The following is a 27,621-nucleotide window of genomic DNA, read 5'->3' as shown; positions in this document are numbered from 1 at the left end:
GACAGTACCCCCCCCCCCCCCCCCCCCCCCCAAAGGTGCGTACTCCGGCCGCACCAACCTGACTCATTAGGGGAGGGTCCGGGTGGGCATTCAGCCTCGGAGGCGGATCCGGCTCCGGGCGTGACGACCTCTCCCTCTCTGGCTCCCCGTTACGCCCCTGGTCTGGTCTGGACCTCGGCGTGATGCTTCCCCTCTCCTTCCTCCCACGATGCACCAAGCCCTGTCTGGACCCTGGTGTGGGAGACCCCGAACCTGGAGAGGGGCTGACGTCTGGGCCTGGATCGGCAATCCTCCTGCGATGCACCAAGCCCTGTCTGGACCCTGGTGTGGGAGGCCCCGACCCTGGAGAGGGGCTGACTTCTGGGTCTGGAGTGGACCCGCTGATCGGAGCTGGACTGGGCACCGGTGGAGCGGACTGCTCTGGCTCCGGAGTGGAGCCGCTGACCGGAGCTGGACTGGGCACCGGTGGAGCGGACTGCTCTGCTTCCGGAGTGGAACCGCTGACCGGAGCTGGACTGGGCACCGGTGGAGCGGACTGCTCTGGCTCCGGAGTGGCGCCGCTGACCGGAGCTGAACTGGACCCCGGTAGAGCGGACTGCTCTGGCTCCGGAGTGGAGCCGCTGACCGGAGCTGGACTGGGCACCGGTGAAGCGGACTGCTCTGCTTCCGGAGTGGAACCGCTGACCGGAGCTGGACTGGGCACCGGTGGAGCGGTGACCGGAGCTGGACTGGGCACCGGTGGAGCGGACTGCTCTGGCTCCGGAGTGGCGCCGCTGACCGGAGCTGAACTGGACCCCGGTGGAGCGGACTGCCCTGGCTCCGGAGTGGAGCCGCCGACCGGAGCTGGATCAGGCACCGGTGGAGTGGATTGCTCTGGCTCCGGAGTGGAGCCGCTGACCGGAGCTGGACTGGACCCCGGTGGAGCGGAATGCTCTGACTCCGGAATGGAGCCGCTGACCGGAGCTGGACTGGGCACCGGTGAAGCGGACTGCTCTGACTCCGGAGTGGAGCAGCTGGCCGGTGCTGGACCAGGCACCGGTGAAACGGGCCGGGCCGGACTGGGGACACGCACCACTGGTCTGGTGCGAGGAGCAGGAACGGGCCGGGCCCCCAGTCCCCGCACCAAACCAGCGGTGCATGTTCCCACTGGTTTGGTGCGGGGAGCAGGTACGGGCCGTACCGGACTGGGAGCAGGAACGGGCCAGGCCCCCAGTCCCCGCACCAAACCAGTGGTGCATGTTCCCACTGGTTTGGTGCGGGGAGCAGGTACGGGCCGTACCGGACTGGGAGCACGCACCACTGGCTTGGTGCGAGAAGCAGGCACGGTCCTTACCAGACTGGGAGCACGCACCACTGGCTTGGTGCGAGGAGCAGGCACGGACCTTACCGGACTGGGAGCACGCACCACTGGCTTGGTGCGAGTAGCAGGCACGGACCTTACCGGACTGGGAACCGGCGCTGGAGGTCTACGACTGTACCAGTCCTTTACTCTCCGCGCCCAATCCTCCTCCAGTGAGGACGAGTGAGGGAACAGAAACTCATCGTCGTCGTCATCCTCCGACTCCTCAGTGTAAAACTGTTCCCATTCCTGTTCCCATGGTCGTAGGGACTCCAACTGGAACCCCACCGGGTGCAGTGGTCGGGGCTCTTCTCTCTCGATCCCCGACCACCCCTTTAGCCCCCCAATTTTTTTTATTGGGGCTGCCTCTCGGGCTTCCTCCTCGGCCGGCGCCGTCGGTGTCGCCGTTGCTCCTCTCTTACCCGGGCTTCCTCTGTCTGTTCCCAAGGACGGCGATCCATCCCAGCCTGGATCTCCTCCCATGTCTAAGATCCCTTACTATCCAGGATCTCCTCCCATGTCCAGCATTTCTGCTCCTGGCCACGCTGCTTGGTCCTCGTTTGGTGGGATCTTCTGTCACGAACGTTGAGAGACAGGTTGGACCAAGGTGCAGCGTGAAAAGCGTACATGTTTATTAACTAAATAAACATTCAACAAAACAAGAAACAACGTAACGTGAAGTCCAAAGGGCTATACACATACCAGTCTAACAGGAACAAGATCCCACAATACACAGTAGGCAATGGGCTACTTAAGTATGATCCCCAATCAGAGACAATGAGCGACAGCTGCCTCTGATTGGGAATCATACCCGGCCAAACATAGACATGGACTAACTAGAACCTAAACATAGAATTACAATACATAGAGTTTCACACCCTGACATCTACTTTGTGCATGACACAAGTATTTTTCCAGCAATTGTTTACAATAATATAATAATATGCCATTTAGCAGACGCTTTTATCCAAAGCGACTTACAGTCATGTGCGCATACATTTTTACGTATGGGTGGTCCCGGGGATCGAACCCACTACCCTGGCGTTGCAAGCGCCATGCTCTACCAATTGGGCTACAGAGGACCACAGATTATTTCACTTATAATTCACTGTATCACAATTCCAGTGGGTCAGAAGTTTACATACACTAAGTTGACTGTGCCTTTAAACAACTTGGAAATTCCAGAAAATGATGTCATGGCTTTAGAAGCTTCTGATAGGCTAATTGACATCATTTAAGTCAATTGGAGGTGTACCTCTGGATGTATTTCAAGGCCTACCTTCAAACTTAGTGCCTCTTTTCTTGACATCATGGGAAAATCAAAAGAAGTCAGGACCTCAGAAAATAAATTGTAGACCTCCACAAGTCTGGTTCATCCTTGGGAGCAATTTCCAAACGCCTGAAGGCAACATGTTCATCTGTACAAACAATAGTACGCAAGTATAAACACCATGGGACCACGCAGCCGTTCTACCACTCAGGAAGGAGACGCGTTCTGTCTCCTAGAGATGAACGTACTTTGGTGCGAAAAGTTCAAATCAATCCCAGAACAACAGCAAAGGACCTTATGAAGATGCTGGAGGAAACAGGTACAAAAGTATCTATATCCACAGTAAAACGAGTCCTATATCGACTTAACCTGAAAGGCCGCTCAGCAAGGAAGAAGCCACTGCTCCACAACCGCCATAAAAAAGCCAGACTACGGTTTGCAACTGCACATGGGGACAAAGATCGTACTTTTTTGAGAAATGTCCTCTGGTCTGATGAAACAAAAATAGAACTGTTTGGCCATAATGACCATCGTTATGTTTGGAGGAAAAAGGGGGATGCTTGCAAGCCGAAGAACACCATCCCAACCGTAAAGCACGGGGGTGGCAGCATCATGCTGTGGCGGTGCTTTGCTGCAGGAGGGGCTGGTGCACTTCACAAAATAGATGGCATCATGAGGAAGGAAAATTGTGTGGATATATTGAAGCAACATCTCAAGACTTCAGTCAGGAAGTTAAAGCTTGGTTGCAAATGGGTCTTCCAAAAGGATAATGACCCCAAGCAGACTTCCAAAGTTGTGGGAAAATGGCTTAAGGACAACAAAGTCAAGGTATTGGAGTGGCCATCACAAAGCCCTGATCTCAATCCTATAGAAAATGTGTGGGCAGAACTGAAAAAGCGTGTGCGAGCAAGGAGGCATACAAACCTGACTCAGTTACACCAGCTCTGTCAGGGGGAATGGGCCTAAATAAACTTCTGACCCACCGGGAATGTGAAGAAAGAAATAAAAGCTGAAATAAATCATTCTCTCTACTATTATTCTGACATTTCACATTCTTGAAATAAAAAGTGGTGATCCTAACTGACCTAAAACAGGGAATTTGTACTAGGAAAAAAACTGAGTTTAAATGTATTTGGCTAAGGTGTATGTAAACCTCCGACTTCAACTGTATATATATATATATATATATATATATATATATATATATATATATATATATATATAGTGCATTCGGAAAGTATTCAGAACCCTTGATTTTTCCACATTTTGTTGCGTTACAGCCTTATTCTAAAATTAATTAAATTATTGTTTTCCCTCATCAATCCACACACAATACCCCATGATGACAAAGCTTAAACAATTTTTTTAGATTTTTTTGCAAATATATTAAAAACAAAAAAGTGAAATACCTTATTTACATAAATATTCAGACCCTTTGCTATGAGACTCGAAATTGAGCTCCGGTGCATCCTATTTCCATTGATCATCCTTGAGATGTTTCTACAACTTGATTGGAGTCCACCTGTGGTAAATTCAATTGATTGGACATGATTTGAAAAGGCACACACCTGTCTATATAAGGTCCCACGGTTGACAGTGCATGTCAGAGCCATTAGGTCGAAGGAAATGTAGCGCTCCGAAACAGGATTGTGTCGAGGCTCAGATCTGGGGAAGGGTACCCAAAAATGTCTGGAGCATTGAAGGTCCCCAAGAACACAGTGGCCTCCATCATTCTTAAATAGAAGAAGTTTGGAACCACCAAGACTCTTCCTAGAGCTGGCCGCCCGGCCAAACTGAGCAATCGGGGGAGAAGGGCCTTGGTCAGGGAGGTGACCAGGAACCCGATGATCACTCTGACAGAGCTCCAAAATTCCTCTGTGAAGATGGGAGAACGTTCCAGAAGGACAACCATCTCTGCAGCACTCCACCAATCAGGCCTTTATGGTAGAGTGGCCAGACAGAAGCCACTCCTCAGTAAAAGGCACATGCCTGCCCGCTTGGAAGTTTGCCAAAAGGCACCTAAAGGACTCTCAGACCATGAGAAACAAGATTCTCTGGTCTGATGAAACCAAGACTGAACTCTTTGGCCTGAATGCCAAGCGTCACGTCTGGAGGAAACCTGGCACCATCCCTACGGTGAAGCATGGTGGTGGCAGCATCAGTCTGTGGGGATGTTTTTCAGCGGCAGTGACTGGGAGACTAGTCAGGATTGAGGGAAAGATGAATGGGGCAAAGTACAGAGAGATCCTTGATGAAAACCAAAGGTGCTTCAACAAAGTACTGAGTAAAGGGTCTGAATACTTATGTAAATGTGATATTTCAGTTGTTTATTTCTAATACATTTGCAAACATTTCAAAAAAACTGTTTTTGCTTTGTCATTATGGGGTATCGTGTGCAGATTGATGAGGGGAAAAAAAACAATTTAATCAATTTTAGAATAAGGCTGTAATGTAACAAAATGTGGAAAAAGTCAAGTGGTCTGAATACTTTCCAATGCACTGGGATGCTGTCCTTTTATGCAGAGTTGCAAAGAAAAAGACATATCTCAGACCGGCCAATAAAAATTAAAGATGGGCAAAAGAACACAGACACTGGACTTTTTCTTTGCAACTCTGCCTAGAAGGTCAGCATCCCGGAGTCGCCTCGTCACTTGACGTTGAGACTGGTGTTTTGTGGGTGCTATTTAATGAAGCTGCCAGTTGAGGACCTGTGAGGCGTCTGTTTCTCTAACTAGACACTCTAATGTATTTGTCCTCTTGCTCAGTTGTGCACCGGGGCCTCCCACTCCTCTTTCTATTCTGGTTAGAGCCAGTTTGCGCTGTTCTGTGAAGGGAGTAGTACACAGCGTTGTACGAGATCTTCTGTTTTTGGCAATTTCTCGAATGGAATAGCCTTCATTTCTCAGAACAAGAATAGACTGACGAGTTTCAGAAGAAAGTTATTTGTTTCTGGCCATTTTGAGCCTGTAATCGAACCCACAATTGCTGATGCTCCAGATACTCAACTAGTCTCAAGAAGGCCAGTTTTATTGTTTCTTTAATCAGCACAACAGTTTTCAGCTGTGCTAACATAATTGCAAAAGGGTTTTCTAATGATCAATTAGCCTTTTAAAATGATAAACTTGAATTAGCAAACACAACGTGCCATTGGAACACATGACTGATGGTTGCTGATAATGGGCCTCTGTACGCCTATGTAGATATTCCATTAAACATCAGCCTTTCCAGCTTTTCTTTTGAAAACAAGGACATTTCTAAGTGACCCCAAACTTTTGAAAGGTAGTGTATATATATCTATGTATATTCCGGACACTGACATTGCTCTTTCTGATATTTCTTTCTTTATATCTATTTATTTTTGGGATTTGTGTTTTTTTTTTAGGTATACTGAAATGTTGGAACTAGAAACATAAGCATTTCGCTGAACCTGCGATAACATCTGCTAAATATGTATTTGCGACCAATAAAATTTGATTTGATAAGTCACCATAATCAATTACAGAAAGAAAAGTGTATTGAACAAAAAAGTGTCTTCATTCTAGCCTCAATACAGGAAGCAAGTCTTGTTACGAAAATGAAAACCCAATTTCAGTTTAAGCTTCCTCACAAGATGATCTACATGAACTTTGTAGGACAGTTTATCATCCAACCAAAGACCAAGGTATTTGTAGGATGACACCTTTTCAATGGGTGTGCCCCCAGATGTCAAAATGCTTACCTTCTCTGGCTGAGAGCAAGCTCTGGTGAAGGTTATGAATGTAGTTTTTTGAGCATTTAAGATTAGTTTGAGACCATATAAGGAGTTCTGCAGTGACTTAAAGGCAGTCTGGAGCTCTTCAACAGCCTGAATCAGAGGAGTATTTGCATAGATGACTGTGTCATCTGCATTCAGATGCAATTTTGCTGGTTGCATCCCATTTCCCAGATCATTGATAAAAATAGAAAACAATATTGAAGCTAAAATGGAGCCCTGGGGCACACCTCTAGTGATCTCAAGGAAGCTCGACTTGTTATTATCAGCATAGGCACACTGTGTTCTGTCTAAAAAATCATATCTAAACCAATTGACAGCCCCTTCACTGAGACCAATGTTACTGAGTCTGGCTAGCAACAGTTCATGGTCAATTGATTCAAACACCTTTGATAAATCAACAAACAATGCAACACAATGTTGTTTTTTATCATGTGCATTAATCATGTCAATTGCCACTGCCATAGCTGGAGTTATGGTGCTGTGCCCTGACCTAAAACCAGACTGAACCCCTCTCAGGATGTTATTTTCAAGTAGGAATGTCTTTAGCTGGGACTTCACTAGGGATTCAAAGACGTTGGTGAGGATAGGGAGCTTGGAGATAGGGCAGTAGTTATTCACATTTGAAGGGTCTCCACCCTTTAGAAGAAGGAGGACATAAACTAATTCCCATATTTTGGGTATAGAATTGGTCAAGAGACTTAAGTAAAAAATTGGAGCCACAGGCTCAGCAATAATAGCAGCTGCTGTCATTAAGAGGTAGGAATCCATGTTGTCTGAGCCTGCAGACTTTTTAGGGTCTATGGCTTTTAGAGTTTTACAGACCTCAGCATAAGAAACAGGCTCAAAGTTAAAAGGGTTTACATGAGGGCCTGTATCAGCGCTGACTGTAACAGAGATTACGTATCTATGTACGGAAGCTACAGTATATGCTCAGGCCATGAAGTGCCCACCAACTCACCTCTCTGTACAAGTTCACATCTTTAAACAATAGTTGTGCTTACCTTTTCAAAACAGTTCCTTGTCGTATAGGAGAGGTAGGGAGGTTGTAATTGTCAGCTGTGACGCATGCAAAACGGAAAATAAGAGAGATGAATGCTAGGATGATCACATTGACATTCCCAAATTCAAAGGAATAAGCCTCTCCTTTACAAACGGCCAAAGGCAAGTGGGTAACACTTCACCTCAAGAGCTTGTCATAACGCCTTCACAACACTGTCATAACAGCTGACGGCCAACATAATACACACAACAAGTAATCATGTACACTCTTAGAAAACAGGGTTCCAAAAGGGTTATTCGACTGTCCCCAACGGAGAACCCTTTTTGGTTCCAGGTAGAACCCCTATGGAAAGGGTTCTACATGGAACCCAAAAGGGTTCTACCTGGAACCAAAAGGTTCTTCAAAGGGTTCTCCTATGGGGACAGCCGAATAACCCTTTTAGGTTCCAGACAGCATCTTTTTTTCTAAGAGTGTATACGAGATAGTAGTACAGTATTCAACCTAGATTAGAACATTCTCCATCTTTATAAAATCATATCAACTGTGATGAATGCTCATTAAAAGAGTCTGATCATCAAAGCCATTTATAATGTTTATTATTTATAATGATACAGGCTAGGAGTAGAGAGGTGTTTGTGGGTAATAATGTGAATGAGGCCAGTCATTTTTAAGGCAGGTGATGTGTAACTAAAGCATTCTAAACCCAGAGAGCTGGGAGGGAGGGACACTGCCCTTCACTCTTTAGATGAGCCCTCTAACCTGCCGGCTCAACCTCAAACTGTCAACATGAATGATACGCCATCTTAATGCCGGATCTCACTCAAGGTGAGGTCTCCCACGCTGCACTGTACCGAGACGTTTAGCATTCAAGCCTCTATAAAACACCCTACATCTCTTTAGAATGATTCCCCCCCCCCCCCCATTTTTTGCCGAATTCTAAACTCCCCCACTTTATCTCCTGGTCCATCTCCCCATCCTGCCTATAGTTCTCTCTTTCTCTCCACCTCTCCTCTCACCCCTCACCCCAACTTCGATTTATTATCTGCCATCTTTGACCTGGAGAGTGACCCCCACCTTAAACACATTTCAATGGAGCCAACAAATTTATTTGGCAGATAAATCACTGCTTCCCAAATGCTCGTAGCGCAGAGAAGGTCAAAGTCATGGAAGGGATAAAAATGAAATTACAGAGATGGTGAGTTCAGATGAGAGGTGCCAACACCAATGTAGCATGTAATGTACATCTCCCTGTGGGTGGTGGTGGCAAACTGGACCCAAACCCCTTCACTTTTAGCTTGTCCTCTGTACATGAAACAGACTGAATAACTTATTCAAAGAAAAATCGAATCAAAGTTTATTGGTCACGTACAGTTTAGCAGGTGTTATAGCTGGTGCAGCGAAATGCTTATGTTACTAGCGCCTAACAATGCAGTAAAATGTCAAATAATTCAAATGTAAGGAAAAAAAGACAAAAAAGGACAATAAATAAAGAACGGTGGGACGAATCTGATTAGCAACCCAAATAGTATATGTATAGCAGTGGATATATTAGATTAAGCTATGTCAAGAATCCAGTGTATACTGTAAATACAGTGGGGAAAAAAAGTATTTAGTCAGCCACCAATTGTGCAAGTTCTCCCACTTAAAAAGATGAGAGAGGCCTGTAATTTTCACCATAGGTACACGTCAACTATGACAGACAAAATGAGAAAAAACAATCCAGAAAATCACATTGTAGGATTTTTTATGCATTTATTTGCAAATTATGGTGGAAAATAAGTATTTGTTCAATAACAAAAGTTTCTCAATACTTTGTTATATACCCTTTGTTGGCAATGACACAGGTCAAACGTTTTCTGTAAGTCTTCACAAGGTTTTCACACACTGTTGCTGGTATTTTGGCCCATTCCTCCATGCAGATCTCCTCTAGAGCAGTGATGTATTGGGGCTGTCGCTGGGCAACACGGACTTTCAACTCCCTCCAAAGATTTTCTATGGGGTTGAGATCTGGAGACTGGCTAGGCCACTCCAGGACCTTGAAATGCTTCTTACGAAGCCACCCCTTTGTTGCCCGGGCGGTGTGTTTGGGATCATTGTCATGCTGAAAGACCCAGCCACGTTTCATCTTCAATGCCCTTGCTGATGGAAGGAGGTTTTCACTCAAAATCTCACGATACATGGCCCCATTCATTCTTTCCTTTACACGGATCAGTCGTCCTGGTCCCTTTGCAGAAAAACAGCCCCAAAGCATGATGTTTCCACCCCCATGCTTCACAGTAGGTATGGTGTTCTTTGGATGCAACTCAGCATTCTTTGTCCTCCAAACACGACGAGTTGAGTTTTTACCAAAAAGTTATATTTTGGTTTCATCTGACCATATGACATTCTCCCAATCCTCTTCTGGATCATCCAAATGCACTCTAGCAAACTTCAGACGGGCCTGGACATGTACTGGCTTAAGCAGGGGGACACGTCTGGCACTGCAGGATTTGAGTCCCTGGCGGCGTAGTGTGTTACTGATGGTAGGCTTTGTTACTTTGGTCCCAGCTCTCTGCAGGTCATTCACTAGGTCCCCCCGTGTGGTTCTGGGATTTTTGCTCACTGTTCTTGTGATCATTTTGACCCCACGGGGTGAGATCTTGCGTGGAGCCCCAGATCGAGGGAGATTATCAGTGGTCTTGTATGTCTTCCATTTCCTAATAATTGCTCCCACAGTTGATTTCTTCAAACCAAGCTGCTTATCTATTGCAGATTCAGTCTTCCCAGCCTGGTGCAGGTCTACAATTGTGTTTCTGGTGTCTTTTGACAGCTCTTTGGTCTTGGCCATAGTGGAGTTTGGAGTGTGACTGTTTGAGGTTGTGGACAGGTGTCTTTTATACTGATAACAAGTTCAAACAGGTGCCATTAATACAGGTAACGAGTGGAGGACAGAGGAGCCTCTTAAAGAAGAAGTTACAGGTCTGTGAGAGCCAGAAATCTTGCTTGTTTGTAGGTGACCAAATACTTATTTTCCACCATAATTTGCAAATAAATTCATAAAAAATCCTACAATGTGATTTTCTGGAGAAAAAAAATCTCAATTTGTCTGTCATAGTTGACGTGTACCTATGATGAAAATTACAGGCCTCTCTCATCTTTTTAAGTTGGAGAACTTGCACAATTGGTGGCTGACTAAATACTTTTTTTCCCCACTGTAAATATGTTGTGTGTATAAACAGTGTAACTAAAATGCAATGTACAGTAGTAGAAATATTATGATGAGCTACGTCGAGGATACAGTATTTAAATACACAGTGAGAAATGGGAAGTGACCAGTGGTTCAATGTCTCTAGCATGGGACAGCAGCGTTGGCTGTGTGTGTGTGTTTGTGCATGTGTTTGTGAGTATGAGGTGTGTGTGTGTGATAGCTGGTGTGTGTGTTTTGTGTGAGTGAGTGTGCACCACTTGGTAGACGGCTAGTGATGGCTGTTCAACAGTCTATTCAACACTGTTCAAAAGAGCAGGGACAAAGAACTATGACATGACCTGACCAACACTTTTGTTACGTTACATCCTCATTCTAAAATTGATGAAATTATTTTTTCCCCCTCATCAATCTACACACAATACCCCATAACGACAAAGCAAAAACAGGTTTTTAGAAATGTTTGCAAATTCATTAAAAAAAGAAAAACTGAAATATCACATTTACATAAGTATTCAGACCCTTTACTCAGTACTTTGTTGAAGCACCTATGGCAGCGAATACAGCCTTCTTGTCTTCTTGGGTATGATGCTACAAGCTTGGCACACCTGTATTTGGGGTGTTTCTCCCATTCTTCTCTTCAGATCCTCTCAAGCTCTGTCAGGTTTGATGGGGAGCGTCGCTGCACAGCTATTTTCATGTCTCTCCAGAGATCGGGTTCAAGTTTGGGCTCTGGCTGGGCCACTCAAGGACATTCAGAGACTTGTCCCGAAGCCACTCCTGTGTTGTCTTGGCTGTGTGCTTAGGGTCATTGTCCGGTTGGAAGGTGAACCTTCGCCCCAGTCTGAGGTCCTGAGCGCTCTGGAGCAGGTTTTCATCAAGGATCTCTCTGTACTTTGCTCCGTTCATCTTTGCCTTGATCCTGACTAGTCTCTCAGTCTCTGCCGCTGATAGACATCCCCACAGCATGATGTTGCCCCCACCACCATGCTTCACTGTAGGGATGGTATTGGCCAGGTGATGAGTGTGCCTGGTTTCCTCCAGACGTAACGCTTGGCATACAGGCCAAAGAGTTCAATCTTGGTTTCATCAGACCAGAGAATCTTGTTTCTCATGGTCTGAGAGTCCTTTAGGTGCCTTTAGGCAAACTCCAAGCGGGCTTTCATGTGCCTTTTACTGAGGAGTGGCTTCCGTCTAGCCACTCTACCATAAAGGCCTGATTGGTGGTTCCAAACGTCTTCCATTTAAGAATGATGGAGGCCACTGTGTTCTTGAGAACCTTCTACAGATGTTTTTGCTGCATAAGTTTTTTAGTACCCTTCCCCAGATCTGTGCCTCGACACAATCCTGTCTCGGAGCTCTACGGACAATTATTTTGACCTCATGGCTTGGTTTTTGCTCTGACATGCACTGTCAACTGTGGGACCTTATATAGACAGGTGTGTGCCTTTCCAAATAATGTCCAATCAATTGAATTTACCACAGGTGGACATTTCAAAAAACCTGTTTTCGCTTTGTCATTATGGGGTATTGTGTGTAGATTGATGAGGGGAAAAATTTATTTAATCAATTTTAGAATAAGGCTGTAACGTAACAAAATGTGGAAAAAGTGAAGGGGTCTGAATATTTTCTGAATGCATTGTATAAGCACACAAATTGCTTCATGAGAACCAGCAAACTAAAGCTGAAATAATGTTGCATGATATTATCAGATAACCTAAATAAAATTCTAAAACATAATTCAGTATTGTCAATTGATCTGATGTTATTTCTTATCAATATTTTGGTCAAGTACCAGGATAAACTAAATTAAATGTGCAGTCTTCCCACCTAATTCCATATGTACCGTGATTTAAGAGGGGATCACAATACGATTTTAATTTGATTTGTCTGACCAACCAGCCAACAGGGCTGCTTATCCATGATCTGTGAACTCTTTAGTTTTCCAGTTGGCTGGTTGAGGACAGCACCTTCACTTGACCCCTCGGCCTGTATGGTAATGCCATGTAGGGGGAGGGGCAGTTATCTGAGAGGAGAGAGGCCACACAACATGAGCTCAAGGCCAGTGTCCTCTAACTATGTACCAGCCCGCCTTAGCTATGTTTACGCATCTTTGTAGACAAACTACTGCCCTCTATTCCTTCATTGAACTCTAAGTCCATCCATCCGCCTTTCTAGTTATCAATATTCTTAACATGCCTGCCAACAGTGTCTAACTGTATGCATACAGGCAGGCAGAACATATTCAAAGCCTTTGCAACCATCTGTACATCTGTGTAACGTGCTTAGAATTCAATTTGCAGGCTTCCTATATGCTGTGCACATTGATAACATCTACTGTATCTACCATAGCATATACAGTAGCACAGATATCCAGGCTGCGCAACAAAAGCCTGTGAAAGCATTCAGGCTTTAGATGGGAGCGCTGTGATCAGAGCGGGGTTCAATTAGCTACTGTTGTGGGTGTTGGGATTGGGACCGGGGGCAGAGGCAGAGTCGGGCCAAATCCTCTCCTCCAGGCCCAGCTGGGGGATTAAGATGGTTTCCTGTCCCGTGGCTGACCCTTCAAAGCCTGCCCAGATGTCCTGAACCCCCCCCGAACCCACTCTTAACCCTCTCAAGACAAAGCACTCAGGTGACACCTCTTATCTCAAGGGCTCCCTCTTTTCTCTCTCTCTCTTGCTCAGCCTCTTAATGGCTTTCCCTGCCCTCTGGTCTTGAGAGGGGGTGTTCGGAGTGTCGGCTATTCCTCGACTGGACCCGCGGTCTGGGGTTCTGAATGACTTAAGGATGGAAATGAGTCTCTTGGTCTCAATCCTCCGCTGCACACCTGCTGCAAGGTGTTTCAGAATAGCCGACCAAGGTCGAGAGCCACTGACAAAGACATACGCTGTCTATATGAAATGAAGAAAGGAAAAGTTGGTCTGTATGTATATTCCTGTCTGTGGCTCTGTTCAAGAATGTGTGTGTGACCGCGCTAACCTCGTGCCGTGCAGGTCTTCAGAAGTTGTTGGTGGTCCTTGAGGGGTCTCGAGGGTGACCTTGCTCCAAAGGACAGACACTTGGCAGGGTAATGACCACCCAAAGGGAACCCTATTGATGTCTTAGAGGGTATGGAGAGATGAACGGATTCGGACTCTGTCCGGGTCAGATGCTGGGATTAGCATCCAAAATGGCTGTAATTTCTTAAACATATTCCGGGAAAGGTCCAAAGTATTTTCATGAAATGTCCAAGTATTTCCTTATAGACCTGAGATACCATACTCTTTACACTGTTTAAGTATTACAGATGGGAATATAACAGCCCCATGTCTTCACCAAGGTGACAGTTTCAGTATTGGATCAGTGCTACACATGCATGTATTCTTGTTTCCATCACAATACTGTACACATCTTGACCACCTGCCCTCAAATACAGCCAAATCTATATGTATATATTATCATAAATCTTCCTCATTCTCTCTACAATGTTCTCTGTTCTTTTTAATTTGCTTTTCTTAATCCTCCTCCTCTATTTACCCTCGCCACCACCGTGCCTCTCCATCCCTTTATCTCTGCCCTCTTCCTCATCCCCTCCTCTCCCTTCTCCTCCTCTCCCTCTGTCATTGCAGGGCTGTCAGAGTTTTAGGGACCCAGTGAGCTGTGAAATCGCACAAATTGCTGTTGCTTTACGTCTGGCCCAGCGACAGAGGGAGAGAAAGAGAAAAGGAGTGCAAGAAAAGAGGGGGGAGAGAGATTTTCTGCTCCAACACTTCTGAACCTTTTCTGCCCCCCTTATTTAAACACACGGACACACAAGCACACGCACAGCTGCAAGACTGCATATCTCCACCACACCACCTCCACTTCACCACCTCCTTCTCGCAACATACAAGCCCTCTACCCCCCACAATAAGACACCTCCACCACTTTGCTTTAGTATCCGGGTCACTTCACAGAACAACTTGGTGAAGCAGCCTCAAGTGCGTTAAACCCCTAGACCTGGGAGAGCCATTTCAGCCACTTCTAATGAAAAGAACGCTTCCCCTAACACCCAAGTCACAAAAAGGCTAAAATAGAACATGCTGTGACTGTGTTTGCACTTGTGATGACTCCATGTTTTTTTCTATTTCAGTCAGACAGTAAGAACTAAGCAGGATATGTATACATCATACCTGACTTTACCTCATATTGGTCCAACCTTCTAATGATGAAGAAATGTCCAAAGCTATAACTTTTAATGTTATATTTTGGGTTGTCTATTGTTACACTTGTAATTCCACCCCAATCTATCCCATACTTTCTGCTTGCAACAATTTATTTAGATTTCCATGCATATCCATAACCTGAAATGTTATGAGCCAGCAAACCACATTATATGGATATATCCACATCAATTTGTAAAGATATTCCCATGAAACTTTCTGGCTTTATTTTGATGATATAATGCACCTGTGCATATATGATGGTTCTGTGACCATCCCTAAGGCTGGTACCTACAGCATTGGAGAATTGGGCAACTTTCTTCCCTTATGTCCATATTATTTGCCGTATACTACCATCATGTGGAGCAAAGCTGCTACTGCAAGTTGGCCCTTTTATTTTAATATTTGCATTGTTTCTATGCGCACTCACAGGGCCCAACACACACACACACTGTCACCCCAACACACACAAACACTCACGCCATCATTTTCTCACTCATACATAATATGCACATACACTTATACTGACTCTACACACCCGCATGCAAGCTGCTGCTACTCTGTTTATCTTATATCCTGTTGCCTAGTCCCCTTATCCCTATACATATCTACCTCCATCACTCCAGTATCCCTGCACATGTAAATATGGTATTGGAACTGACTTTTTAAATATTTCCTGTATATAGTATGCTTACTTACTTTATTGTGTGTGTCATATTTCTTATTCTTATTTTTTTTCTAGTAATACATTGTTATTGATTATTGCATTGTTGGGTTTTGAGCTTACAAGAAAGGCATTTCACTGTACTTGTGCATGTGACATGAAAACGTGAAACAACCTCATTATTGATTGAGTTAGCTACCACTAGACGACGCTGTGACTTCGCCACCCACCTTGAAAATACCAAATACATGCGGAAGTGAATGCTCTTTTGGAGAAAATCAACATGAACTGTGTCTGTTCCCTAAAATGTCTTATTTTCGCTGTTTTTAACGTGTTCCTTTGAAATATCGTCGGTTCGTTCTCTTACCAATTTGTTGTTATCTCATCACCTGTGTTAGAAGCTGTTGGCTAGCACTGCTTGGTGCACATGCAGTCTTTAGTGCCCGGCTTTAATGTTTAAAAAAAAAAGAATTATTTCAATAGTAAAGCAATGTTCTCCTTTTTGCAAAACGAAGACGACGCTCGAGCAGTCGAAAATGCAGTTAGAACAGCGATACATACTGTTGTGAGTGTTATTTCTAGAATCAACAGTGCCAACATACAAGAATATCAAAGGAAGTTGGGCGAGAAGGACAAAGAAAACGAAACGCTTAAACGCAAAGTTAAAACAGCAGAACAAGAGATCACAGCATTGCGAGGGTCCTTTGAATTTTCTGGAAATGAATGTCATCAAGTCAGGTCAAGCACTTATGCACTTTCACCAGAAATTCAAAGAGGGAAAATAATTTGCAATGAAAACGAGGTGTCAAGCAAAGCTGAGTGGAGAATAGATTTCCCCAGTGAGTATTGTCCCAAATGTTTTTATCCCAATATTTCACTCTTTGACACACTTTCCAACCCCTGGTTTTGTCCAAATATCTTTGTTTCGATCACAGGTCTCGTTGCAAGGACTCCTCCACAGGTTTTTTCCCAGTGCCAAGACACAGCTCTTCCCACTGGCGCATCAACTATGTATATATCCCATCACCAGAACCCTACCTCCCATTCTACAGAAGAGTATGGGCTTTTAGCAGAGAGAAACAGAGGCCAGTCCCCATCACCCAGTCCAGTGATAAAAGAGGAGCCCTCTGACATTGAGACGTTCTACATTAAATGGGAGATGAGTGAGGAGGGCATTGGGGAGCAACGGGAGGTGCTAGGCCCGATACACGTCCTGGGAAAAGAGTACGAAGCCCACCAGAGGGGTGGAGCTCCAACCAGGCAAAGAGACGGAACTCACCCTGTTGCTGGTAGTCAGAGTGGACATGAGTATGGGGCGAGACCGACCAGGCATCTGAAAAGTATGCATGTGAATTGATTAAATTATAAAAATCCAAGTTAAATTCAGGTTTAAGAGGATCATGCCAACGGCAATATGGTTCTATTGTCTCAGGGAGGCTGTCAAGCGCAGAGACACAGCGGAGGTTCAGAGAGAGAGTACGTGCTGACCCTGAGAAGTTCCGGGCCTACAAGGAGAAGGAACGACGCAGGTAAATGGTTACAGTACCTTTCACTACCACAGTCTGGGTGTCCACCTTCAATACAGTATTGATGAGAATATTGACATTAACTTGAATTCAATTAATCTTAATTCCATTTTCCTGCATGGAGAAGTTCATTGCATAGACATTTGAAAACATAGAGCATGCAATATGTTTAACTTTGTGATCATGTGTATGTACATTTGTTGTAGAATCTGTGTTCATACTCACTCTTTTTTTTCAGGAATCAGCAGAGGAAGGTGTCTATATCAGATCTTCCTGAAGAGACCCGCAGACTGAAAAGGGAGGCCTGGAGAGAAGCATCCAGACGCTGTCGTGCCCGCAAAATGTCCTCCCTTCAGACAAACCCCACACAGCCCTGCCACCTAACCCAGAACACAGAGACACCTGGGGGGACTAGGGGACACCCCGCAGGGGCAGGCAGTAGGGTGGGGGGGATTAGGCCTGCACAGCTGAGTTTAGGCTACTGAACAAAGATGGGGATTTGGGGATCATATTTGTTATCTCCTTTGTTGTTTGAGGGGACGATTTCTGTATCATATTGTAACGATCCAGTTATTCAATGAATTGGTTGAGGCTGTTCATGTTTTTATTTATTTAAATTAGTTCACATTGTACCCTTTGCTATTTGATTATTCACTGATTTACCACTAGAATGCGCTGTGATTGAGACGCCACACAAAAACATTTGAGACGTGACGCGCGCGGTCGGCGCGGCGGAAGTGAATTGCGACATAATCATTGAGATGTAATACAGTTACTCTCTAAAATATGTAAAAGGCATTTTGGGGGGAATATTTTATAAAAGTGTGAGTGGCTTTGAAATACCACATTTTCGTTCGCTTTCTCTCTTCTACAATTTTCAGGACTTCTGGAAGGTTGCAAACTGACGCACACATCGATAAAGTTGTTGGCTGCTGTTCAGCCAGCTGAGCTAGCTAGTAGTAACGTTACAGTGCCACAGACAAAGGTGTTAGCTAGTTATCAGTATCTTTGGTAGTGCTGCTTTACTCGGTGACTTGCCCAATTTAGCTAACTAGGTGACGTTAGGTTGTGTGGTTGATTATTATTTTTTAAATCTCCCTAGTAGAACAATGAATTCCTGTTTACAAAACGAAGAAAACGCTCGTGCAGTGGAAAATGCTATAAGGACAGCGGTAAATACTGTCATGGATGTTATTTACAATATGAACTGTACCAAAATACTGGAATATGAAAGGAAGGTGGCCGAGAGGGACAAAGAAAACGAAACGCTTAAATGTAAGCTTAAAAAAGCTGAAGACGAATTAACAGCATTTCGAGTAGGCCTATCCTTTGAATTTCCTGCTCTCTCACCAGAAAGAGATTTTGGGAAACCGATGTGCAATGAGAACGAGGTGGCAAGCGAAACTGATTGGAGAATGGATTTCCCCAGTGAGTAGCTAAGTCCCAATTGCTTGGTTATCAGTAGTTCATAATACTGTACATTCCCACTCAGGACACCAGTGCATAAATGTCAGTGTGTGCATCATTATAGACAAACTATGATATAATGAGCATGAATGCATTCATAGCTGATATTCCCCATATGCTAAGGTTACACCATTGCTAATACTGAGGGAAATATGGTACATGACAGAAAATGTTTTCTCATGAGGTCATGTAGCTAACTACCCTACTTGCCTCAGTATATGTTGTGCAGATTATCATTGTGTAGTAGGTACTTCCCCATTTAGCATTGCAACGCCTATGCTGAGACATCTTCTTGTGCATGGTAACCAGCCTGCTGGTAAAGGCTACTTGAACATGTCTATGCTCAAACCTGGCCAGTTTGAGACCAACCCCAGCTTTAGATATAATGTATTTGTTTCAATCCCAGGTCTCGATGCAGGGACTCCTGGGCTTTCAGCAGAGAGAACCAGAGGCCAGTCCCCATCACCCAGTCCAGTTATAAAAGAGGAGCCTGCTGACACTGGGTCCTTCTACATCAAATGGGAGATGAGTGAGGAGAGCATTGCGGCGCAACAGGAGGGCCTAGGCCCGATGCACGTCCTGGGGAAAGAGTCTGATGGAACGTCTTCTGTTGCTGGTAGCCAGAGTCCAGGCGATAGACGTTCAGAACAGTCTGAGGAGACATCGACAGAGCGTGTGAAAAGTATGCTTGTGTGTCTTGTCTCTGTCCTTTTCTGTTTGTTGTTGTGTTTTTTATAGTGGAGTGGTGAGGGGATTGTGAAGTTGTAAGGGGTCCTATGGGTTTAAAAACAACTGTCTGCTATGCAGTTCATGGTAAAGTCCAAGTAAAATTCAGGTTTAAGTGGATAATGCCAATAACAATACGGTTCTATTGTCTCTTGACATCAGGGAGGCTGTCAAGCGCAGAGACACAGCGGCTATACAGAGAGAGAATCCGTGCTGACCCTGAGAAGTTGCGGGCCTACAAGGAGAGGGCAAAATGCAGGTATGACCTTTCACCCACACAGAATGGGTGTCCACAGCTTCACTTAAATTGTGATTCAATTTAGTTAAGTTGTCTTGCAAAACATGGAGCATGCAATATTTCCGACATGTTTAGCATATCTTAGTGTTGTGACAGGCCTGGATTTTGGGTTGTCAATTATTGTTATTATCCTGTGAATGACTGTCACAAATCTACAGTAAAATACCCTCAATGTGTTTTGCAGTGTAATGCAGTAGATTACATTACAATATGGGCAATTTTTTCAGGCGGGAAAACAATACAGTAATCTTCTGTAATATAAAGCTTCCTTTTATATTACTGTAACATTACTGTACTTCACATAAAAACATATTTACTGTAATTGATGTCAGTAAAGCAGATTACCAGAGAAAACGGGGCAGCAGGTATCTTAGCGGTTAAGAGCGTTGGGCCAGTAACCGAAAGGTTGCTGGTTCAAATCCCAGAGCCGACTAGGTGAAACATCTGTCGATGTGCCCTTGAGCAAGGCACTTAACCATAATTGCTCCTGTAAGTCGCTCTGGATAAGAGTGTCTGCTAAATGACACATTTTTGTTAAAATCAACAACGCTTCACTGTTGGAAGACAGATATTTTTATTCTATTATTTTAATAGATATTTAAAAAATCATTGATTTGTCACGGAAGATCTGCTTAAAGTATAAATGGAAAAGGTTTATGGTCTAACCGGACAATATGTTGAGCCACTCAGCTCAGATGTCTTGGTTCCGATGCTACAGGCAGGATACGCTTCTGTCAATAGATCCCTATCAAAGAGACACCTCTTCTTGGACTGTCAACAGTGAAAGACCAGTACAAAATGATCCACCTTGTTACTAATGAGGACATGACAAATGGCCAAATTTAAAAGAAAATGGACTGTTACAAGAGCCTCCCATCATCATTGGCAATAAATATCTACCAGGATGCATTGGAGGTACCAAATCCTCTTGGCTCAGGCAAAAATAAATGTATAATAACATATTGGCTTTGTATAACACTGTGAACACTTGCCACACAAGCAACCATCAATTGATCCCATGCAATTGGTATTGCTTTTTAGGGAGGATGATGATGATGAGGATTGGATCAGCAACTTTCATGTCCCTTGGCAGCAGACGCCTGAAAGTCTCAGGCGAGCCATTGCAGAGGGACGAAGAGTCGAGGCGGCAGATAGGCGGCTGATGGTGAGGATCACCGTTGATGCAATGCGTGTACACTGCCTCAACCCCAACAAGAAAGTATGCGCAGAAATAGCCAAAGCCATAGTTTCAGAATATCCTGAGAGCTTTGCAGACCTGTCAAAAGAAGGGGAACTGCTTAGCAGAAGGTACTCCTCCTTGCTCACCCAAATAAAGACCAGAGTGGAGCATGTGAACCGGAACACTGAAAATAGAATACGCAGACCCAAGACGAGCAAAAAAGGGGAAAACAGCAACAGACAAGCCAAAACGGCAAGAACAAAAGTGGACAGTTATGGGTGCATCAACTGGCACCCACAGGACCTTCCGGAAGGAGAGACTCCTGAGTCCCTGGAAAACAAGAGACAGATTATGGCCACCATTTTCAACAGTGCAGGTCCCAGAGGTGTGGACAGGGGAGACGTGGATGAATTCATGAGGCTTACGTACATTAACCAACGCCACATGATAAATGCATGGCCAGCCCCAAGCATCGGTGACGTCAAGGAACAATGGCCTTTTCTTTTTACCAAGAGATGGCTTTGCGCCCACTTCCACATGCTCACTGGAGTTGAGATAGACCGCTGCCTCAGTGACGCTCTGCTGAGCAAGGGAAATACCATTGTCAATTTCTTCCGAAGTCAGAAACCCAATTGGAGGAGAGGCATCCAAAGTCTCCTCGATTACATTGAAGGTGATATAGGTGGAAACAACAAGGACCTCACCGCCTGTGCTGCCATTCTTCTGGTGCTGTCCCACTTCAGAGAGAAAGAGGACTCTCTCTTCCTTTTGGCTGATGTAAGTTATTGTGTGTGATTTTCTCCAAATAAAAAAACATTATATTCTGATTGTTTCATAGTGGGACTATATACATTATACTGTGTTTTTGCACACATGATTGATCATATCAGGATTCAACAACCTTCTTCTTTTTCTGTTTAATGTAGGTGAATGACACCCAGATGGATGTAGAGGCACAGCTGCATTTGCCGGCCACTCCAAGACTTATCATGCTTGGTAATGACAATATTTTGTGTATGGACCGGAGAGTATCATTGTTATGATGAGTTTCTGGGGTATCAAGTGATTACGAATGTAAGGATGTACTTAGACACTTTGGATGGGGAGTTCATATTAGATATTTAATATGTACCATGGTTAGTTATAACAGAAGGACAGAGCTTTGCCTCTACCATCTCCCTAACTCCAGAACAAAGATCCACTCTCTCTCTATATACACTCTGTTACAAGTCTCTCCACGAACATCTGGTAATCCTCATGGGCATTCCCATTCTTTGATGTTATTACTCTTTACCCTAAGTCAGTATATCCTGTCCATCAATCATGCTATCATAAACATCAGTAATCTCCTTTGACATAACGGAATGTAGACTCAGTGGTACCAAACCACTTATCTAGTAACTCTAACCTGGTCCCCACAATACTATGACATGACATCATTACAATCATATTCATAACTCAGATTATGTCCATGGTGGGGCTAGATAAACCATCAGAAATGCATACTCGTACTTAATTACATAATGTTAACACTGCACAGAAGAATAGAACAACAAGATGAATTCTAGCCTAAAAACTGTAATGTTTAATTGTGGTGTAACAGAAATATATTGTTGTTTAGGCCTATATTAGAAAATATATTGTGTAACACAATCATTATTACTGTATACTTCAGGGAGTTCCCTGCTGGCTTCGTCTAAGTGGATGGTGTCGATCGAGGGGAGAGTGGTCTGTGTTTTGGACAATCAGTCCGACTTTGCTGCTGCCCTCTCTGTGCTCTTTGGATGTTTCTACGTGTTCAACACAGAGTACCAGGAGACAGCCTCAGCAACACTGGAGCTTATTCAGAGGCAATTATTGAACATTTATTGATCCAGCTCTTACATTTATCTTGCATGTCTTGCAGTTAAATTACATTTAGTCTTTGGCATCTCAGTTTTGAGACTCTTACCTAAGGTAGCAAAGGGAGGGTATATTACTACCAGAATTTTGTTATCTTTCAAGGATTTTATGTAATCTATTAGAAGACATAGTTGCCCTTTTGGGTACCTTAGATTATCACAGGTGTCTATAATTATCTCTGGCCCTCTGTGTGGCCTTATCACACGTACACTACCGTTCAAAAGTTTGGGGTCACTTAGAAATGTCCTTGTTTTCGAAAGAAATGCAATTTTTTGTCCATTAAAATAACATCAAATTGATCAGAAATACAGTGTAGACATTGTTAATGTTGTAAATGGCTATTGTAGCTGGAAACGGCAGATTTTTAATGGAATATCAACATAGGCATACAGAGGCCCATTATCAGCAACCATCAGTCCTGTGTTCCAATGGCACGCTGTGTTTGCTAATCCAAGTTTATCATTTTAAAAGGCTAATTGATCATTAGAAACCCCTTTTGAAATTATGTTAGCACAGCTGAAAACTGTTGTGCTGATTAAAGAAGCAATAAAACTGGCCTTCTTGAGACTAGTTGAGTATCTGGAGCATCAGCAATTGTGGGTTCGATTACAGCCTCAAAATGGCCAGAAACAAATAACTTTCTTCTGACACTCATCAGTCTATTCTTGTTCTGAGAAATGAAGGCTATTCCAGGTGAGAAATTGCCAAAAATTGAAGATCTCGTACAACGCTGTGTACTACTCCCTTCACAGAACAGCGCAAACTGGCTCTAACCAGAATAGAAAGAGGAGAGGGAGGCCCCGGTGCACAACTGAGCAAGAGGACAAATACATAGAGGCGCCTCACAGGTCCTCAACTGGCAGTTTCATTAAATAGTACCCGCAAAACACCAGTATCAACGTCAGCAGTGAAGAGGCGACTCCGGGATGCTGACCTTCTATGCAGAGTTGCAAAGAAAAAGCCATATCTCAGACTGCCCATCTTAATCTTTTCTTTTTATTGGCCAGGATGAGATACAGTGAGGGAAAAAAGTATTTGATCCCCTGCTGATTTTGTACGTTTGCCCACTGACAAAGACATGATCAGTCTATCATTTTAATGGTAGGTTTATTTGAACAGTGAGAGACAGAATAACAACAAACAAATCCAGAAAAACGCATGTCAGAAATGTTATGAATTGATTAGCATTTTAATGAGGGAAATAAGTATTTGACCCCCTCTCAATCAGAAAGATTTCTGGCTCCTAGGTGTCTTTTATACAGGTAACAAGCTGAGATTAGGAGCACACCTAATCTCAGCTTGTTACCTGTATAAAAGACACCTGTCCACAGAAGCAATCAATCAATCAGATTCCAAACTCTCCACCATGGCCAAGACCAAAGAGCTCTCCAAGGATGTCAGGGACAAGATTGTAGTCCTACACAAGGCTGGAATGGGCTACAAGACCATCGCCAAGCAGCTTGGTGAGAAGGTGACAACAGTTGGTGCGACTATTCGCAAATGGAAGAAACACAAAAGACCTGTCAATCTCCCTCGGCCTGGGGCTCCATGCAAGATCTCACCTTGTGGAGTTGCAATGATCATGAGAACGGTGGGGAATCAGCCCAGAACTACACGGGAGGATCTTGTCAATGATCTCAAGGCAGCTGGGACCATAGTCACCAAGAAAACAATTGGTAACACACTACGCCATGAAGGACTGAAATCCTGCAGCGCCCGCAAGGTCCCCCTGCTCAAGAAAGCACATATACAGGCCCGTCTGAAGTTTGCCAATGAACATCTGAATGATTCAGAGGAGAACTGGGTGAAAGTGTTGTGGTCAGATGAGACCAAAATCGAGTTCTTTGGCATCAACTCAACTCGCCGTGTTTGGAGGAGGAGGAATGCTGCCTATGACCCCAAGAACACCATCCCACCGTCAAAAATGGAGGTGGAAACATTATGCTTTGGGGGTGTTTTTCTGCTAAGGGGACAGGACAACTTTACCGCATCAAAGGGACGATGGACGGGGCCATGTACCGTGAAGTCTTGGGTGAGAACCTCCTTCCCTCAGCCAGGGCATTGAAAATGGGTCGTGGATGGGTATTCCAGCATGACAATGACCCAAAACACACGGCCAAGGCAACAAAGGAGTGGCTCAAGAAGAAGCACATTAAGGTCCTGGAGTGGCCTAGCCAGTCTCCAGACCTTAATCCCATAGAAAATCTGTGGAGGGAGCTAAAGGTTTGAGTTGCCAAATGTCAGCCTCGAAACCTTAATGACTTGGAGAAGATCTGCAAAGAGGAGTGGGACAAAATCCCTCCCGAGTGGCGCAGTGGTCTAAGGCACTGCATCGCAGTGCTAGCTGTGCCACTAGAGATCCTGGTTCGAATCCAGGCTCTGTCGTAGCCGGCCGCGACCGGGAGACCCATGGGGCGGCGCACAATTGACCCAGCGTCGTCCAGGGTAGTGGGAGGGAATGGCCGGCAGGGAATGTAGCTCAGTTGGTAGAGCATGGTGTTTGCAACGCCAGGGTTGTGGGTTCGATAAAATAATGTATGTGCTAACTGTAAGTCGCTCTGGATAAGAGCGTCTGCTAAATGACTAAAATGTAAAATGTAATTAAAATGCAAATCAATTTATAACATTTTTGACATGTGTTTTTCTGGATTTTTTTGTTGTTATTCTGTCTCTCACTGTTCAAATAAACCTACCATTATAGACTGATCATGTCTTTGTCAGTGGGCAAACGTACAAAATCAGCAGGGGATCAAATACTTTTTTCCCTCACTGTATCTCATCCTGGCCAATAAAAAGAAAAGATTAAGATGGGCAGTCTGAGATATGGCTTTTTCTTTGCAACTCTGCCTAGAAGGTCAACATCCCGGAGTCGCCTCTTCACTGTTGACGTTGAGACTGGTGTTTTGCAGGTACTATTTAATGAAGCTGACAGTTGAGGACCTGTGAGGTGTCTGTTTCTCAAACTAGACACTCTAATGTATTTGTCCTCTTGCTCAGTTGTGCACCGGGGCCTCCCACTCCTCTTTCTATTCTGGTTAGAGCCAGTTTGCGCTGTTCTGTGAAGGGAGTAGTACACAGCGCTGTACGAGATCTTCCGTTTTTGGCAATTTCTCGCATGGAATAGCCTTCATTTTTCAGAACAAGAATAGACTGATGAGTTTCAGAAGAAAGTTATTTGTTTCTGGCCATTTTGAGGCTGTAATCGAACCCACAATTGCTGATGCTCCAGATACTCAACTAGTCTCAAGAAGTCCAGTTCTATTGCTTCTTTAATCAGCACAACAGTTTTCAGCTGTGCTAACATAATTGCAAATGGGTTTTCTAATGATCAATTAGACTTTTAAAATGATAAACTTGGATTAGCAAACACAACGTGCCATTGGAACACAGGACTGATGGTTGCTGATAATGGGCCTCTGTACGCCTATGTAGATATTCCATAAAAAATCTGCCGTTTCCAGCTACAATAGCCATTTACAACATTAACAATGTCTACACTGTATTTCTGATCAATTTTATGTTATTTTAATGGACAAAAAAAATGCTTTTCTTTCAAAAACAAGGACATTTCTAAGTGACCCCAAACTTTTGAACGGTAGTGTAAATATATGAAATAATTAAATACGATTATTTAAAATAAAAAAATTGAAAAACAAAGCTTTAAAACATTATCCTAAATATAAACCATCAACTTAGTTAATACCATTAGTGTTTAATATGAGGGTTTCAGCATGAAATATACTTTATATATTTTGTACACACTTTTATTTATTTTACTATGTCAATATGTATTTTTGGTCAATGTTTTGGCGTCAAACTGGTGGCTGTTGTGAAAAAAGTCAATAGTTGGAAGAGTTGCAGAGTCAATTGAAAATAATGCCATTGTTGATTAGATGCTTTTTCCATTAATTAGGCTATTTTCTGTTTAACCATATGGTCTATCTACTAGAAACTCATGGACAATAAGGACACAGATATAAAAAAAAAAAAAAGGAATACTATATATGAAAACATATATTTTAAGTTATTCATGTATACATTTTCCAAAGTTATGATAGATTGCCATAGATTTTCTCTTAATTACCAAAATTACTGAAGATTCCGGTAACTTTGCAACCCGAAATTAAAGAATTGTGAAAGCAATGCCTGATTGCCTGGTTTGACTAACTATTCCATGTTGACTGTTTAGGTTTCTAGTAGGGATCAACCCAGATGAAGGAACCAAATGCTCGTCATACCTTGATTCAGAACCCGGGGTGAGCCGCAGGACTGGAAGAGTTGTGCAGAGGAAGACCGATGCAGTTGCCACCTTCCTCAAAGACCTGACTGAATTTGAATAGTAGAACCAGTTTCATAGGAGATGCACACACACAAACAAGGATGCACATAGATGATGCATAGCTTCAAATCTTGCAATGTTGCTCTTGTTTAATATCAATCAATCACCACTACAGATTGAAATTGAGTTCTATCATGATATGCATCTTGGAATATTTGTCCTATGTTTCTGTTGGCCGGCCCTGTCTGTGATGGGGAAACATGATTTTATAACTTTTATGTTATAATGATGTTCTAAAGGATTACCGGGAGTGTTATTTTTTTTTTTTTGACAGATTTCTGTAAGACGTTTTGTTGACAAAATCAGTGTAAATTCTGATACATTCTGTTTTGTTACGGAATGTTTTGGAGTTCCCATTTCACTACAATGTTAAAGAGGCAGTGTAGTTAAATGTGGTTTTCCTTCTTTTTTAAAATATATTTCCACACAATGAGGTTGAAATAAAACTCAGAAATTGTGAAAATGATGCCCTTTTTGTGTGAGCTGTTTGAAAATTGCCTGGAATTTCAGCCTGTTCAGGTGGGTTGGAACTTTTGGCCCACATCATGACGTCACAATGTGATCTGATTTATAATAGACCAATGACTGTTCATCTGGGTAAGGGGGTGGGCTCTAGACCATCCTATCAGCCAATCAGGTCTGTGTATGTAAATACTGTATCTTCAAATGTTTCGTAACGCCAACACGATCAGACTGAGCATTTTAAGGGCGAAAGGAGGCTCAGGGAAATAAATGGTTCAACATACAGTATATGTTGGAGTTATTTTCATTAAATAAACACACAGTGA

At 43.7% G+C, this 27,621-nt stretch overlaps 1 protein-coding gene across 1 annotated transcript; it reads left to right on the top strand.

The window, feature by feature from the left end:
• The first annotated feature begins 15,645 nt into the window (after positions 1 to 15,645).
• Positions 15,646 to 27,299, top strand: LOC311140363 (uncharacterized protein). Its single transcript, XM_084175391.1, has 10 exons — positions 15,646 to 16,234; positions 16,331 to 16,735; positions 16,828 to 16,924; positions 17,160 to 18,349; positions 18,795 to 19,070; positions 19,277 to 19,373; positions 20,454 to 21,369; positions 21,519 to 21,588; positions 22,268 to 22,442; positions 26,684 to 27,299. Exons 4-10 carry the CDS (start codon positions 18,031 to 18,033, stop codon positions 26,832 to 26,834), a joined length of 2,004 nt encoding a protein of 667 aa, XP_084031517.1. The 5' UTR covers positions 15,646 to 16,234; positions 16,331 to 16,735; positions 16,828 to 16,924; positions 17,160 to 18,030; the 3' UTR covers positions 26,835 to 27,299.
• The last annotated feature ends 322 nt before the right edge of the window (positions 27,300 to 27,621 follow it).

Source organism: Coregonus lavaretus (genome assembly GCF_964263955.1).
Source record: "Coregonus lavaretus genome assembly, chromosome: 13".
Lineage (NCBI taxonomy): Eukaryota > Metazoa > Chordata > Actinopteri > Salmoniformes > Salmonidae > Coregonus > Coregonus lavaretus.
Note: the sequence above shows the minus strand (reverse complement) of the source record. Positions and strands in the feature narration are given on the sequence as shown.